Raw genomic sequence first — 16,302 nt, 5'->3', positions numbered from 1 at the left:
ACAAGAGTTCCCCGCAGAGCTGTAATGAATCTTTGTGGCTAACCAGAGCAGGTGATTCAGGTGGTTCTTAAAAATGTCTTCAGATCTTTTGTGGATCTTAAAAATGCCCCCAGACACGGGTGATTTCAAACATTTCATGCACTTGTACTTGTGAGTTTCATTTCGCAGCACAGTTGTGGCCTTTTTGAGCACTTTTCATAAACATGGTATTTTAAAGTCCAGGTGTAGGCGTGGGATAAAAAAAGGCAACTTTTCCAAGTTCTGCCTTTGCCTATTATTTCCACTGCAATCACAATGGCCACCACAGAATAAGTGATTGGCAGTATAGTTACAGGAGCTGCAGCAGCAGGTGTTATAAATGTCTCAAAATTGTGATTAATGTATGTGTGTACGTTCAACACTCCAGCCTTTCTAAAGGGAAAAAAAATAATAATGATTTTACAGCACAGCCAGAGACGGGTTCACATGGCAATGAGCAGGCTGTGTTCTACCCTATCTACCCCACAGACTCTGTCCTAGACTTTGTTTATCTCTTATCACTGTGCCCTGATGGTTTAGCGTGGTACAAGAGCAGTGAGGGATAAATCACCAGAGGTCTTCTGGTTGCTACAAGACATGCACACCCAGAGGAGTCCTTTCTCCCTCTCTCTGATTTGCTGAAAACCCTCCGGTTACCTTGGAAACCCCTTCATCATGAGCAGTTATTGTGACACTGACCTAGAGCGAGGGCCAGGGCTAAGTGTGATGACCTCACACCATTAGTTGCAGGGTGTCTTTCGGTGACCTGTGCGGTGTTTCTAAGGGACATGTTCTTCCACGAGACCGCACGCACACAGTCTCTGTGTGAGGTCACGTGGCTTCATGCATATTTGAATGCGCAGAGATTAGGGAGGAGGTTAAAGGGTAACATGTACATGTACCAATCCTCACGGAGGATGATCCTGTCTCCTTCATTTCCTCGGCATGCTGTTCGAAATGACAGATTTTTAACCCAGCGACAGTCCCACATCTGTCCCTAGTCCTAGCTAACCTCTCAAACAGCAACACATTAATCGCCTAAACTTCTCTTTTTCCCCGTCACTGCGAGCAGTATCCATCTTGACAAGTCATTTATTCTTATTTTCAATTTTGCAGACTTATTTTCCTTAATAGAAGAGAAACAAATCTGCCAATTGGATGCGATAGCTCATTTGTATCTGTCATGCCAAAGTGGGACATTTCTTGAATTAAGATGGGGTTTTAAAGCTTCAGCAGGCAGAACACTTGTTGCATAAGAAATTATGTAATACCTTTACCCCACCGGGTAGATTGTTGGATTGTTTGTGCTTGAAATGTGGTGAACACATTTTCGGGAAGACTGAATAAAATGAAACATTATTATTATTTGTGGTCTGTAATTGGTTTTCATCATTTCTTCTTTATTGTTAAATACAGTTTTCACATACTTTGTTTTGCAAGTTACAGTAAACTTTTGTAAGAGCTCCTTGCCAGGCCGTAATGTAGCCTAGCGTGGGGTGCTTTTTAATTCAAGTCTAACTGCTGCATTGATTTCCTTCATTCATCCATTTCTCTCTATTGCGTTGCCATTATGGATATGGCTGCTTTATAAAGTATCTTTATGAGACAGCTTAAGGTTTTTGTCCACCTCTTCTGCAAAGTGGGCCCTTGCAAACGCTGAGCAGTCATTCTCCCATCCCATCCCATCCCATCCCCCACCCCACCACCCCACCTCTCATTTCATTTCTTCTGTGTGCCTTCCCAGCCATATCCTCTCTAATGAAGCTAAATCTAGCATGCTAAATGGGACCAGTCAGCTATGTCATTGGTGCTGGAGCAGCCTGGGCTGTCTTCTATTGGCCCCAAAGGCACAAACACTTCAAGACGGTAAGTCGGTGGCATTAGAAGCATTCACAGTACAGTAGGCACAAACAATATAGTCCCAAGTAGCGGGCACTTATCAGTGGTAGCTCTGAAATATTGGTACCATGCATGTAGCTGAAGACAGAGGCACCCATGTGTGGGCTGTAGAGAACAGATAAAAGTAACAGAGTCAAAATGTGCATGTGAAAGTGCAACTGTAGCCCCAGCTGAGATCGCTACTGTACCAGAGATCAAGAGTAGCGAGACGTGCTCGGTGGGAGACCGGCTTGTCGATTGCACCACTCTCAGCTTTAAAGTTCTCAGCTTCAGGATTTTGTATAGAATCTAATGGCTTTGGAGTGTGAGTGCACACAGTAACACAAGTGGAAAAGCACCGTACTATAGGACCCTACATGACAATCCAAAATGCGCACACACTTACAGGTACGTACAAGCACACGCGCACACACAGTGTGCCAAATCTCCTACTGAAGTCCAATATATCCCTCACAAACCCATTAAAGGTGCTTCATACAACAGCCTCTCAGTGAGAATACAGAGAGGGAAGTGAGAAAAGAACAGACTGAGAGGGAAACGGAGCACAAGAGCGTTTTTTAGGTGCTAAAAGTTCAAACACATTCTGGTGTACATGTGTACACCGCTTTATACACAGATTCATTTTTATGATGCTTTGAATAGTAAAACATGCGGTAGCAACAGTTTTCTGCTCATTAAGTTGTTTAAAACTGTACATTTGTAAGCACAGATACATTTTATTATGAAGTGTCCTTGTGTCATTGTAGTGCATAAAATGTTTTTATCGCTAGCAAATGCCTCTTTATCTGAAAATAAACCGGGGCTTTTCAGTCGAGCGTAGGTTTAGCTCAGGCATGCCAGAAAGTCGAGTTCAGCTGCAGTCCTGGTAGATCAACTGACCTCAGTGCCAGCAAACATCACGTGATGGCTGAGCTGATACAGTCCTGCGTGTTCACTTGATAAATCTCACAGCCTTCTGCATATCTGCAAGCTTGGTGGCCAACCTCCATCGCAGCCTCCCCTTTTCATGCTGCATCTGACTTAATTACTGTCACATCTGTTATCTGAGCTGGGGTCTTGCTGTTGCTCTACCTTCCTCCCTTTACACGTATGCACAAGGTCCCAGAGCAGAACCATGGCACCAAATATAAATGACCGCAGACAAAAATGTTGCAGAGACAGTGCTGACGGGGACTAGAAAGAGAGAGCATATTTTGCCCATATTGGCTTCTCTTTACTGTTAAATCTAGACTTATTTAAATTCATCTCCTCACATACAAGGTCCAAAATAATCAGGCCCCATCTTATCTTAAAGACCTCATAGTACCATATTACCCCAACAGAGCACTTCGCTCTCTGACCGCTGGCCTACTTGTGGTTCCTAGGATATTTAAAAGTAGAATGGGAGGCCGAGCCGTCAGCTTTCAGACCTCTCTTCTGTGGAGCCAGCTTCCAGTTTGACTTTGGGAGAAAGATACGCTATCTAATTTCAAGAATAGGCTTAGAACTTTCCTTTTTGATAAAGGGCTGAATCAGGTGACTCTGAATCCTCCCTGGTTGCAATAGGCCTAGGCTGCTGGGGGCTTCCCATGATGAACTGTTGGGGCTGTTGGGGTTTTCGCTCATATTATTGTAGCATCTTTACCTTGCAAAATAAAGCGCCTTGAGGCAACTGTTGTGATTTGGCACATATAAATAAAACTGAATTGTATTGAACAGAAATAACTTCCTTTTGACTCCGGAGGTCCTCACTGAAAACCATGATATCACTGGAGGACACATTATACTGAATATGAGCATGCTGCAATGTGTTTTGGCAAGCAAAAATATACATTTTGGACACATCCCTGGCCTTCACATTCTTCTTTTTAACTGTCACATGTTTGCCGTTGCATTTTTGTTAGAGCCACTCAAGTTTGAAAGCGCACACAGACTTCGCTGTTAGGATAAGTAGAAGACATCATTTCTTATTTACCCAATAAATAAATATCTTTTAGATCTTCTTTCTGGGAATTCCCTCAGCTTTTAGTGTGTGTATGCGAGGCGTTACTTTGTTTCACTTTAAGTTAAGGAATGAATCACTGCAGCTTATGTTTGACCTACATGCATCTACCTGAGCTGAGGTAAGACGCCCATATATGGCTGACGGTCTGTCTCCTCCCCACTCTCCAACTAGTTGACATTTCAGCCTGAAGAAATGAATCTTCTTTGGCATTTATTCATCGCTCCAGGGTTGCTCAGCCCTATAGCTGCTGTCATTTACACTTTTTAATATGTGTGTTAGTGCTACACTTTTCTGTTAACTTAAACAATAGCTGACTACCCTCTAAAGAGACAGGATGGCAGTATAATCGCTACAGTGTCCCTCAACATTTCACCTCCGCACAGAGTTATGGCATGCACACGTACACACACACAGACGATGCATGTTGTACAGTAAAAGCCAGCCAAAGTCTTCAGTGTGTCACCTCTGTCATAGTGTTAATTAGACAGTGTCACCGGCTGTCCCCAGTGACATTTATTGCACATTTGAATATTTTACCCAGACAGATGGTAAGAATGTCAAGGCGTGACACTGAGTTATTAAGCCCTAGCCCTCTCCCTCTGCGACAGAATGCAGGGCTTGTCAGCACTCGATTGTTTTAATAACTCAGTGGCAGTGCCGCAGCGAAGTTTGCCCTGACTCTCCGTGCTGCAGCTAGTTCCTAGGGCACAGGTGAAGAAAAAAAAGCCCCACACACTACCAAGGGTGTGATTCTGCTGAATGAGGATGAGCAGGAATTCCCTCAATGAATAAAAGAACAGGGTAGCATAGCTCTGTGACCCAACTGCTGACATTATCCATCTGCAGATTGCCAAGCTTTCTATATCTCACATGACCTTCACCTGCATTATAACACTCTTGTCAGACGCACAGCCCAGCATGGATGTGCACCATAACCTCAGAATAAGACACTACTGTAAAGTGGCTGGAAATATCCAGCCCTCATATCACTGCAAAGATGCCGAGATGGATGGTACTCCAAAATAGCCTGAAGTTTCTCTTTTAAAAAATATAGCAGCACTTTCCAACTCGAATAATCTAGAATTACGAGATTTTGAGAGGATGTCCGTACACTGGATGCCTGTGGAGGAATAGGTCTGCTCAAATTTAGTTTGGCTGGCAGGTGTTAGGTTGGATCCTTATCAGCTGATGATCACACAATGGCAGATTGTGTGGCAGAAGCTGTGGCAACGATCCCTGTCGCAGAGGATTCACACTAACACTAAAGAGAGGTAAATAACTGTGAAAAGACCATGTTAAACTCACTTTTTAAATGTTGACATCATTCAGGCTCTACAACTTTGAGTACTTGAAAAAGATCATTCAAAAATCTTTCCAATAATGTTAGCAATATGTCAGCTTGCCCACATACTGGCACCGTTTGCCTGTATTTGTGCTCGCTTGTTTTTTATATCTCGTTGAAAGAAAAGTTTCTTTTGAAAAGTTTCCCCATGAAGAGATGAACCAGAAAATAAACCGAGCCCACTTGTCAGAATTATTACATGTTGCATTTCCAAAATGGAACTTCAGTTATTAAGATTATAGTGTAAAATTAGGATTAACAGCTGGGTGAACACAATTTAAGCAGTGACTTTTTTTTTGCATTATTCATTTGCCATATTGAGGGGAAACGGGATGGAATTGTGTGAAAAACACAAAGAGACTTGGAGAGCAAATTCTAGCTAGCAAATGGGTTTCGTGGAGAGGCTGAAGTGCGATGTAAATTTGTAGCAGGTTCTGACTTGTTGCACTGTTTGGATGTAAAGGCCCTTTAATACAGATAAATACTCAACAAATATTGATTTGTTGGCTCTATGCTGTGTGTATACTAAAACAAGCCAGTACACCCAAGGTGGACCTCTGGCATTTGATGCTTGTGAGTAAAAAAAAAACAACCCCACACACATAAAAAACCTTCTCTCATTTGTTTTCGTAACAGTGTAAGTCTATAATATAAGCCTGGTTTGTTTAGTTAGCCAAGTATATCCTCCCTGCTGTCGCCGCGTCCCATTCCCACAGCTCATTCTCATCTTGTCCGTCATTTCTCCCATGAGTTTTTGAGCTATGTGTAATTACCCAGTTTGTTTGCACCTTGGCTCTAACTGGCTGTCTTGTCACAGCCAGCTTGTGTTCACAGGAAGCGTGTGTGTGTGTGTGCGCGTGTGCATGAGGGTTTGCATGTGCCAATCAGTCTTTAGCAAATATGGGCGTGACAGGCAAGAGTATGCAACAGTTCTTGTGTGTTTCTCAGCACATGTGTGCGCCACCCCAAGCCCGCTCTGGCAGACACGGAGAGACAGAGAGAGGGACCTTGTCGTTCCTAATCCCTTTGTTTTGAGTCAGATTAGAGCTTTGCGAGGCGTTTGCGAGGCCTGCAGAATGTGGATTTAAGGATTAGTCTAATAAACAGAGGCTCTGTGGCACTCTGCAGCCCAGTGTGGAGATTACACAGGCACCAAGTGCAAGAAAGAGAGAGGGATGGATGCCCCCCTATCCACCCACCACCTCCTCACATCCTTCCTCATTTGTTTTCCTTCCTGGCAAATGAGAGGAGAGAGAGAGAAAATGGAAGGTGGATGGGACCTTTCCTCCTCCCAGCAACTGTGAGTCACATATGCAGACTCTGGGGTTGGTAGGCCTAAATCTTATCCTGTACCCATGTACAATCCCAACAATACTTCATAAATACTGGCTGATCAAAGGGGATGTTGCCTCACTCAAACCCAATACTCAGCATAGCACAAACTAGGCACAGAACAAGGCTCTGCATTGGCTTGAAAGCCTAACACAACTATTAGCTCACTAAGAATCCCATCTTGTCTGTCTGCATTTCTGATTAGCATTTTCCAAAGCCTGTATTACTGGAGATAAATGAATGTGTTCTTGCGTTCCTTTCTATTTCAGTACAGTATGAAAATCAGCTCGCAGGGACATGAAACACGATAGAACTAGGCTCAATTACGGAGAATATATCTTGCTTTATTTTTATAGGTGACCTTATTGTTGCATAGCAGTGCAGATGAAAGGCAGCCTAATTTGTAAACTCTACTACAGACTCATTATGTGTACACTTGCTAATGATTGTTTCAAAATCTGAAATATGGAAGTTTGCCGCACATCACCGCACTCAGATGCTCTATTGTAAAGTAGTTAAACCCAGAATGTACACAGTAATCAAACACGGGTACCATTACAATTATCATGTAAATCTGACAGCTTCATGCATCTCCAACCTGGCATTATTCTTAAAATGTAATTTATTTTCTTGTGTGTGAAAATCAGCAACGCTTTGAAGAAAATGTGTTTCAGCAGAAAGTTTTTTTTCCAAGATTGCCCTTTAAGCGAACTCAGAAACAAACCTTTGTGTGCTAAACAAGTGAACTGAAAGGCTTGTAGCATGCGCTGCAGCTAAGACATTAGCTTAGCAAAGTACCAGGTGAAATAGCTAGTAGCGCGTAGGCCTAAAACGATCTGAAGATCTGGACATAACAGTCATATCATGTACTTTACTCGACCAGCGTGGAAGTGGATGAAGCAGTAGAATTTTATTATGAAGAAAGCTATACTGAAGGGTGATAGTAAATATAATTAAAAAGAGAAAAAAAATTTTGCCCTTGAACACAACCGAATACGTTGTGCTTTTGAACTGCAATTAGACTGTGTTGGCATTTCAGTGTCAATATCTTATTTATTATTATTGTATTTTTTGCATCTGTGTTGAAATTTTCTACAATGGAAGCAATTTTCTTTTTCACTAAGACAACTTTATTGAATCGGTTTGTCAACAACACAAACAAATAGTGACAGAACCAGTGAATACAACGACTGATCACTCTTAATAAGCAAGTGATTTTTACCTATTTGGCTCAAAGAGGTGTTGGAGGTAATGAGGCAAGGTTCGTGGAAGAGAGAGAGCGAGAGATGAGATGTTTCCTGTCCTGCACCCCTCAGCTGCTGGCTCGCAAAGCACCTTGGATCCAAAATGGAGTTGCAGTTTCCAGTTGAACTGGAGCCATCCAAGCATGCGTCCATCCGTTTGCCTTGTGTGTGTACTGTACGTGTGAGTCTACACACGTTTTTGTGTGTGAATTTTCAAAGCCACCCGAGATCGAAGACATGATTAATGGCTGTTCGTGGTGAGGAGCCTCTCCGTCGGGGCGCAGTGCAGAGCTCATAGACGGCGCGCTTGTGTGTGAGTTGCACGGCGAATAATGGAGGTCGCAGTGCACTGATAAAATTGTATAAATACAGGAATATTTATCTGCTGAAGCTCCTATTAGCCTTTGACACAGAAACACACATTTATTTTTATAACTTTAACTTGTTATCTGTAAATGAAACTCGGATTCTTATATATAAAATAAGAAATTAAGTGATTTTTTTTTTTATTACTACACATTCTAAAAACTAATTACTATGATTCACCTTCACTTGTATTCAGCACAGAAAAGACAAGATTTTACAGTGAAAAGAACAAATTATATGTTAGGATAATAAGGATTTACACCTACACATCAGATGTCAAGTACACGCTGAAATCTGAACATGTAATTGAATGCTTTGATGAACTGTGCATATAGTATTTCCATTTAAAGCATATTTGGACTTTGACTTGGATGTTCATTCCTGAAGTCAAGACGCACAGAGGCTTTGTGGTGATGTATAATTGAGTATGAGTTTCATTCAAGGATTTGTTTTCCGTCTTTATTCTCTCGCAACCTCTCTGTACTCAGCTCTCTTCTTGTCTCCTCTTTTGTTTTTTCTCAGTCACTCCGTGTCTTCCTCTCTTTGTCTTTGTGAACAAACTGCGTAAACAACTTAATTTGAGCAGCGGCACAAAAACAGCAGAAAATTGAAGCCAAACGCTTTGTAGCCACAATTTTGTCTTTTGTGATAACAGGGCCAGGTTTTCAATAGGCCATCTTTTGCTATACAAATTCCATTCAATTTTTAAAAAACCCACAAAAAAACAAAAGAGTGAGCGATAGAGAGAGAGATCGTGAAAGGGAGAGAGAGACTGAGAAAGAAAAAGACACCAAATGAACAACTTCATCTCCTGTTGACAAAGAGTGCTGGAAGAGTGGATAAATTTTCTGATGGAAAGGCTCCATGCTGTGTTTTATCAGGCTTTTAGCTGCCAGTCTTGTTGGCTGATTGCTGCTTTTGGTGTGGTTACAATTGAATTAAATGAGCCAGGTAATGGCTGTGTTACAGGCTCCTCTAATGCAATGATAAGAAGCTAAACTAAAGATAAGACTAGATAAGATCAGATGAGATGCTTATAGGATATAAAAGATTAAAAAGTACATTGAAGGAGTAACAAAAACCAGTAATAATTATTCTTATGTTTAATGCTTTAAAGAAGCATAAAAAATATTAAACCTACTTCACAGAACAAAAGGAAAAGCTATATAACAGAATCAAATCCTCATGCATAAAATTGGATGTAATGTTATTACATGGTTGTAGTTAAACGAAAAATGGAGTAAATGCAGTTTTTCTATGGATAAAACAGTTGTGAATACACCTAACAGGTCTGCAGGTACCATACTATATAGAAGTGTAAGTTACAGGTAATATTATAATGTAATACTACTTTAGCGTTCTATTTCTTGAAAACCTGTTTAAACATCTCATCTAAAGAAACAAAAATAGGACATGCACTTTTCCGTATTTTCTGATATGAACAATTATTGAGACTTAAAATATTCTCAATAATATAAGTGCACAACTCTTAGAGCTAAGAACAACAACAGCTATTTCTGGTGTCTGGTAAGAAGAAGTCATGCCCTATTTGTAACCTCCTGGTTGGCTGCAGTAGGAGTCATCTGGTCAGGAAGCCTCCCACAGTGTGATGGCCCTAAACAGCATCTATACTAGCGCTCACACATCGCCTCCATGCTTATTTGTATGATAAATGTGAGCAGTGGCTGGATGGAAGATTTGCATCTAATTGTTTTCGGCGATCGTGCCAGTCTACATGTAATCAATCAGAAAATGGAGCAAAGGATTGAGGTCCGAGTCCGGTCGAATGTATCCAGCATGCTCCCAGAGCTGGATATCTCGGCAATGGTTTCCTGAGGCAGATTTGTTTCACGATGGAACAATACACAAAATACCTGTGGCAATTTCAAGGCACAAATGCACCAATTCGATGCTGATTAGTAGGGTCTTATTCACTTTAACCTCCCACCCCCATATTCTGCTAGTTTGATAGAATAGTTTGTGAGAAAACAGGAAGGGAGAATTGGGATTTGTTCATGACTTCATCCGTCACGTGTGTTTCGATTGTTCCAGGTGAAGAAAATGAAGCCTCATTTTGATCCATAAGAACTGAATCTTCGTTGTCTGTTACTTTGCTTTCCTTGATATTTGGATTTTGTTCTTTAGGAGGTTGATTAGGTTGAACACAAAACCGTCTTGTTTGATACTTGCTAATCCACTGATGTCATTAACATCCTATTAACTGGGTGTGATTTCTAGTTACAGTGGATTTACATTGTGCGCTCCATATTTCTTTTTTTCCCCCTTCAAAGCTGTTATTTGCAGAGAAAAGGCCATTATCTGCACCAAACTTCACCTCTGTAATTTCCAAAATGAATTCCCCGCCCTCCCTGTCATCTTCCAATTACATTTCTCATTCTGCCTGGATTTCATGGTCACTTCACGGTTGCGTGCATGTCTCTTTTCTCCTTCATCTAACCACGCTTTCTTGCCTGTCAAGGAGACGCCGCTGCTTTGCAAGCTCACGCACGTCTTTCTATAGTTTTGCATTTATGCGTGTGTTTGTCTGTCTGCTGAGTCTGTGTGGGTGTCTGCACATAAATATGCATGCACCTACGTGCTAGCGTACCATGAAGTTGTGGTATGTGAACAGTCAGAATGACAGTAAGTCATTGTACTTCTGATAAATGAGATAATCTGCCTCGTTGTGACGATCTGGGGGGTTGGACTGTTGTCGCTGGAGTAATTAACTAAGAAAAGTTTGCCTGTATGTGCTTCAGTGACCTTGAGGAAACACCTGGGTGGATGGGATGTGATTGATAATGTGTTCCAGATCTCAAGGTTGTTTCCCTTAGCTTCCTCCAGTCTATCCATCAGCCCGCTATTGTGTGTCTTCTCTTCTGCTTCTACAATTTTTTTCCATTAAAAAGTAAAATCACAAAATTAGAATTTCAGGAGAAAAAAAAATCCAGTTTATGACATCATAACTCAGTCTGTAAGGCTCAGGCCTAAAGCTTAGAGTTTTAGATGACTAAAGGGAAATTTTCCACTTACAACAGATGAGTGTTCATATTTGCAGTTTATTCTGTACAGTGAAGCTCAAACGTCCAAGGAAAGTAGGTGGTTATGCATTTATCTCATCAAATCTTTTGAAAGAAGTAAATCTAATTTCAATACGTGCAAGCCATACAAAGATAGATTAATATTAGCCACAACATCCGCTTTAGGAGTTGAGAGTTTCTTTGTGTTAACACACAAAAAACAGCTCCCATTAAGATATTAAACACGACTGCATCGTCAGTGTAATTCTGTTTTCTCAGCTGATTTGACATCAAAGTTTGTATCTAACGTAAATTGAGCAACTTTTGCCTACATTTTTGGCTCAATATATGCTGGTAGAACAGCTTTAATGTGCCATGGCACTGGCTCAGAAATTCTACAGTACACCACAGATATTCCCTCATTTGACGTTTTTAACGCTGGCAGCGGACAGAGCTGTCAGTCCAGAATCTACCATACTCGATCAAGTTGAGAGCTGTGCGACTGCAAAGGCCATGGCATATGATTCACATCCGTTTTATACTTTTCAAACCATTCAGTGACCCGTCATGCCCTATAGATGGTGGCATTGTCACCCTGGAAGAGACCACTCCCGTGAGGATAGAAATGTAAGGGGGTGGGATAAATCTGACCACAGGGAGTACCGCTGTATTCGTTTGTGGTCACACGTCTCTCAAGTAGACCTAAACCATTCCAGCAGAATGCCCAGGAGCATACACAAGAGCTCTTCACTGTAAAGATCAATGGGGTCCTTTTCTGGTTTTGTTTTTTCCTTTAATTTGTCACCCACCTGTGCACACCCACAGCTCCACACGGAGACTCGTTTTGCCATTATTTCTTTAACCCCAGTCTGAATGTCCCCACATTTTCTGAGCCAGTATCGCTCTCTATTTCCTCGCCCTCCATTCAAGGTACAAACACATTAAGGTCGAACTCCTAATAGCCAGTGTGATGGATGCCCAAGCATAATGAGCTCTTTATGAGACTTAATACCTACTGTTAATCAATGGACATAGCAGGGCACTTTTCAATACTACCTTCTAAGCATTTTAAAATGAGCCCTCATTGAATAGATTGACTCACATTCTGTATACTTGTCTCTCCTTCTCCTCTCTCTTCTAATTCTTCCTCTGCTCCTGCATGTAATTAATTACATCACATATTCGAAAAAGAAATGATGCCTGTCCTTTAGTGATGCCCTTGTCTGCTCTCATATTGATAAAAACTATTAAGACTGAGCTGTATTTTTGGTGCAAATGCAATGCAACGCTGTAATTCTGTGGGTGGATCGGACTTTTTTCAGCCTCAAGTAATGGAACCATGGGTGACCTGCTTATTACCATAAATATCCCATAGTAGCTATAGCTGCAGGAAGTGTGCCTGTCAATTACAGCTGGCTGTTTGGCTGTTGTCATATCGTTGTACTTTGATCCTTGGACGCCAGCGTAATGCATTCCTCAAGGCTGCAAAACTTGCATCAAGCTTTATTAGCGTCATTATCGTGTATCATAGAGGCAGTGTCATAATACAAATGTTTAGTTGCCTTACAGGCTGTTTTACAGTTTATGTCAAGTTTAGGAGACTCTGTTGTCTCAGGTATCGCTGGACTGCATATGTGTGTTAGTGATGTTCTGTTTGCGTGTATCTGTGTTTGGGTGTGTTTGATTATCCCTCACAGCCTCTAAGGGAGCCGGATTCATTCCCACTCTGATAATGAGGGAGAGACTAGCAATGCCCTCAAGTCATTTCTCCTCTTCTTCCATCCTTCCTGTTGCTTTTCTTTCTTTCTTTCTTTCTTGCCTTTTGCATTTCTTTTTTTTCTTATTATTTCTTTTCAGTCTCGATAATGCACCTGCACTTGTCCACTTTCGTTGTGTGCATACCTCCGCCGGCATCGGTTAAGGATGACCGCATTTGAGTCCCTCTCTGTTCTAATAGATTTAAATGCCGTCTGACCATTTTTCATCAGCGCGGTCAATGGCTGACTGTCTCTGTGGACCACAGTGCTAACAGCTCTGTTTCGCCCCACAAAGCGTAAGCGCAACAGGGATCCTCTGAAAAAAGGAAGGAAACCAAATTAGAGGAGCCACCTTAGACTGTAGGAAAACATCTGCACCAAATAATTCTCTTTAGTGATGGATTGCACATTTTGTCATTCAGTTACTATTTAAGTTTAATAAAAAAGACTGGAAATTTATATTGTCTGATTCATCGCTTTCCTGCAATAAACTATATATTTAAGGATTTGGGAGTTTTTAATAGCAGAGGTTGGCAGCATTCACTCCTGTGCAGTAATAAAGGAATTAGAGTGTATTTAAACGCATTTATTTATAAAAGTAATATACAGTTTTACTAAATGTACCCACCTAAAGAACTAAGGGGAGCTTTGTACATGTGAGTGAGGGGGAGCATGCACCAGGAAGATTATGTGATATGCCTCCATATGTCCGATGCGCACCACGTGAACACATGTTTTAGATGAAAACAAAAGAAAATGTGAAATGGGAGCTTTGACTGTAGGATACATAATAATACATCTCAGTGAACAAAACCAGTTTGTGTACATTAATAAAAGCAAAGCTTAGCTGTGCACAATTTCACTGGGATACCTGTGTGTGGGAAATTACTAGTGCATGAAAGAGAAGGAAATTCCTTGGTGCGCAGCTCCACGAGCTGGCAGTGCTCCCTTGGTCTGGTTATGATGAGCCAGACTCAGAAGAGTTGTGGTTTCAACTCTTATGCGTGTGTGTGTGTGTGTGTGTGTGTGTGTGTGTGTGTGTGTGTGTGTGTGTGTGTGTGTGTGTGTGTGTGTGTGTGTGTGTGTGTGTGTGTGTGTGTGTGTGTGTGTGTTTGAGGGTGCAGGTTGAAGAAAAGCGGTTTGTTTTCCTTGCGGAGTTGAAAACTTGCCTCGTTGCTCTTGTTGCTTGCTCGGTAAAGTTTGCTGGAAGACTTTGTGTTGTGGCTGCTGTTACTAATTAAAAGAGAACCATCAAAGACATGAGAGGGGTCAGAGAGTAAAAGTAGAAAGGAAGAGAAACAATGGGGACTTGGGGGTTTTATTGCCCTGCTATCAAGTTACAGTTGCAGTAAGTGACTGGAGGAGCGGTGTGACTCTTTCCTTTTTAAGAGTTCACCTTAATCACACAAATTAACAAGTTAATCTGTGGAAATCCTAATGGTACCTACAATAGCCTTACTTATCCTGCATCAATACGCTAATGTGTTTTATATTTGCCTGGCTACTCATGTCCACTCATGCTGTTTGCTCCTGTCTTACTTTGTCTGTATATTCTGCTGGGAGTGCGAGGCGAGAGTGAGTCACAGCAGTGCATCCATTAATTTTAGACCAACCTTTCTCTGTCTTTTCCCATCTCTCTATCTCTTCCTCTTCCTGTCTCTGTTTTCCAGGTGACTGAAGTGGAGACAGACATTAGGGAGGCCCTTAGGAGAGCCCTCCCTCTCCCGTCACTGCCTTCTCCTCCGTCTACTCTGTGTCTTCTTCTCGCTGCATTCAAACCCCCCCACACAACATCAGCATGGATCTGAAGGACCGCAGAAATCGCTCACTGACCAGGGGCCGCTGCTCCAAAGACTCCCAGTATAACACCTCCTCCCTGGATGCCGATGAGTGTCGTGTGCCTACCCAGAAGTCCTATAGCTCGAGTGAAACGCTCAAGGCCTTCGACCATGAGCAGAGGCTGCACTACGGCGGGTGTGTGACGGACCTGGTTCACCACGAGGCTGATGAGTATTCTAGGCAAGGTCAGTTTGCCCTAAAATCCCCTGTACATATATATATTTATGCACCCACGCTATGCTGGACTGAAGACATTACTGAGAAAATCACGTTAGCTTTATGACCTCAAATGACATCTGTTTTGGGAAACACACTTATTTGCTTTTTTGCTTATTTGCCCAAAGGTTAGAAATCCACCTAACGAGACCTAACAGGCTTATTTATGTATTCAGATAAAATAATGATATAAAAATAACATGCTGTGGGTTAAGAAGGTGTATTAAATTATGTCTTATTTTTGCACATTGCATATACACTGAGCAAATGCACTACAATAAACAGCTATAGCAGTGCTGTCAAACATAAGGCCCAGGGACCAGAATCGGCCTCGCAAAGACTCCAATCAGGCCCACTGGTTTACAGCTTTTCCACTCAATAAAGGACCCCCCTCAGTTGCCATTCATACTACACCAAAGTAATCAAGTAACAGATTAAATGACAGAAAAGTTCTTGTTTTTCTACTTTCTACTAAAAGGGGCATTATCTGTGAATTTATTAAAAATTTATAATATTGCAGTTCTGGTAGTTCAGTATGTGGGGAATGATGAACTAACAGAACTTTTTCTGTAATTTTACACATTTATAATGGTCACTGGTCCGGCCTACTTAACATCAAAGCCGTATGTAGCCCATGATGTAAAATGTGTTTGACATCTCTGTGATATAGCATCTCTTTGTTTTTCTATTTGTACCTTCATTGCCTTAAATATTTTAGGGCAATGAAGCAAAGGTTCAGATTCACTCAGCAAAAGAGCAATAACACATTTCCCAAAATGTCATATGATTTTTTGGAATAATAATTTGCATTATGCATAATTTACTTGCATAAAATACAGCTTTGTATTAAGCATAGAAGAGGGTTGGGGGGGGGTTTTTGCAGGCAGTATACATCCAGAGTAATAGGAGATGACGACGACTAATTGAGATTAAAAAGCGAAACTCAAAGCTCTTGGGGGTAACATTTCACTGTCAAAATCTGAACAATTATTTCTGATGCCTGCGTAACTCTAGTATTGTTCTGTCCAGCACAGGTGGGTGAGCCTAGCGTAGTCATAGACTTCAAAAGCCTTTCCACTCCTTTTCTGTGATCCAGCATTACGTAAAAAAATTCTATCACATTGTGAACGGCCACGTTGTTGCATGTGAAAAAGGCTTCCAGCTGTACGCTACTTTTAGCCAATATGCATTTCTTGCTTCTGTTAGCAAGCTGTAAATGTAATCAGATCCCGCACTTTGCGGAGGACGACCAAAGCAGACCTTTAACACTGGCAAGGCTGTCATA

General features: G+C 41.5%; 1 protein-coding gene across 1 annotated transcript in view; it reads left to right on the top strand.

The window, feature by feature from the left end:
• Positions 1 to 16,302, top strand: part of LOC120443649 (teneurin-2) — an 83,211-nt gene that overhangs the window by 39,107 nt on the left and 27,802 nt on the right. Inside the window, exon 2 of the mRNA XM_039622791.1 lies at positions 14,633 to 14,986. Coding sequence (XP_039478725.1) covers positions 14,761 to 14,986 — 226 coding nt within the window. The 5' untranslated portion in view covers positions 14,633 to 14,760. The remainder of the gene's footprint in view (positions 1 to 14,632; positions 14,987 to 16,302) is intronic.

The sequence above is a fragment of the Oreochromis aureus genome, linkage group 2, assembly GCF_013358895.1.
Source record: "Oreochromis aureus strain Israel breed Guangdong linkage group 2, ZZ_aureus, whole genome shotgun sequence".
NCBI lineage: Eukaryota > Metazoa > Chordata > Actinopteri > Cichliformes > Cichlidae > Oreochromis > Oreochromis aureus.
This window is presented reverse-complemented; position numbering and strand designations above follow the sequence as displayed.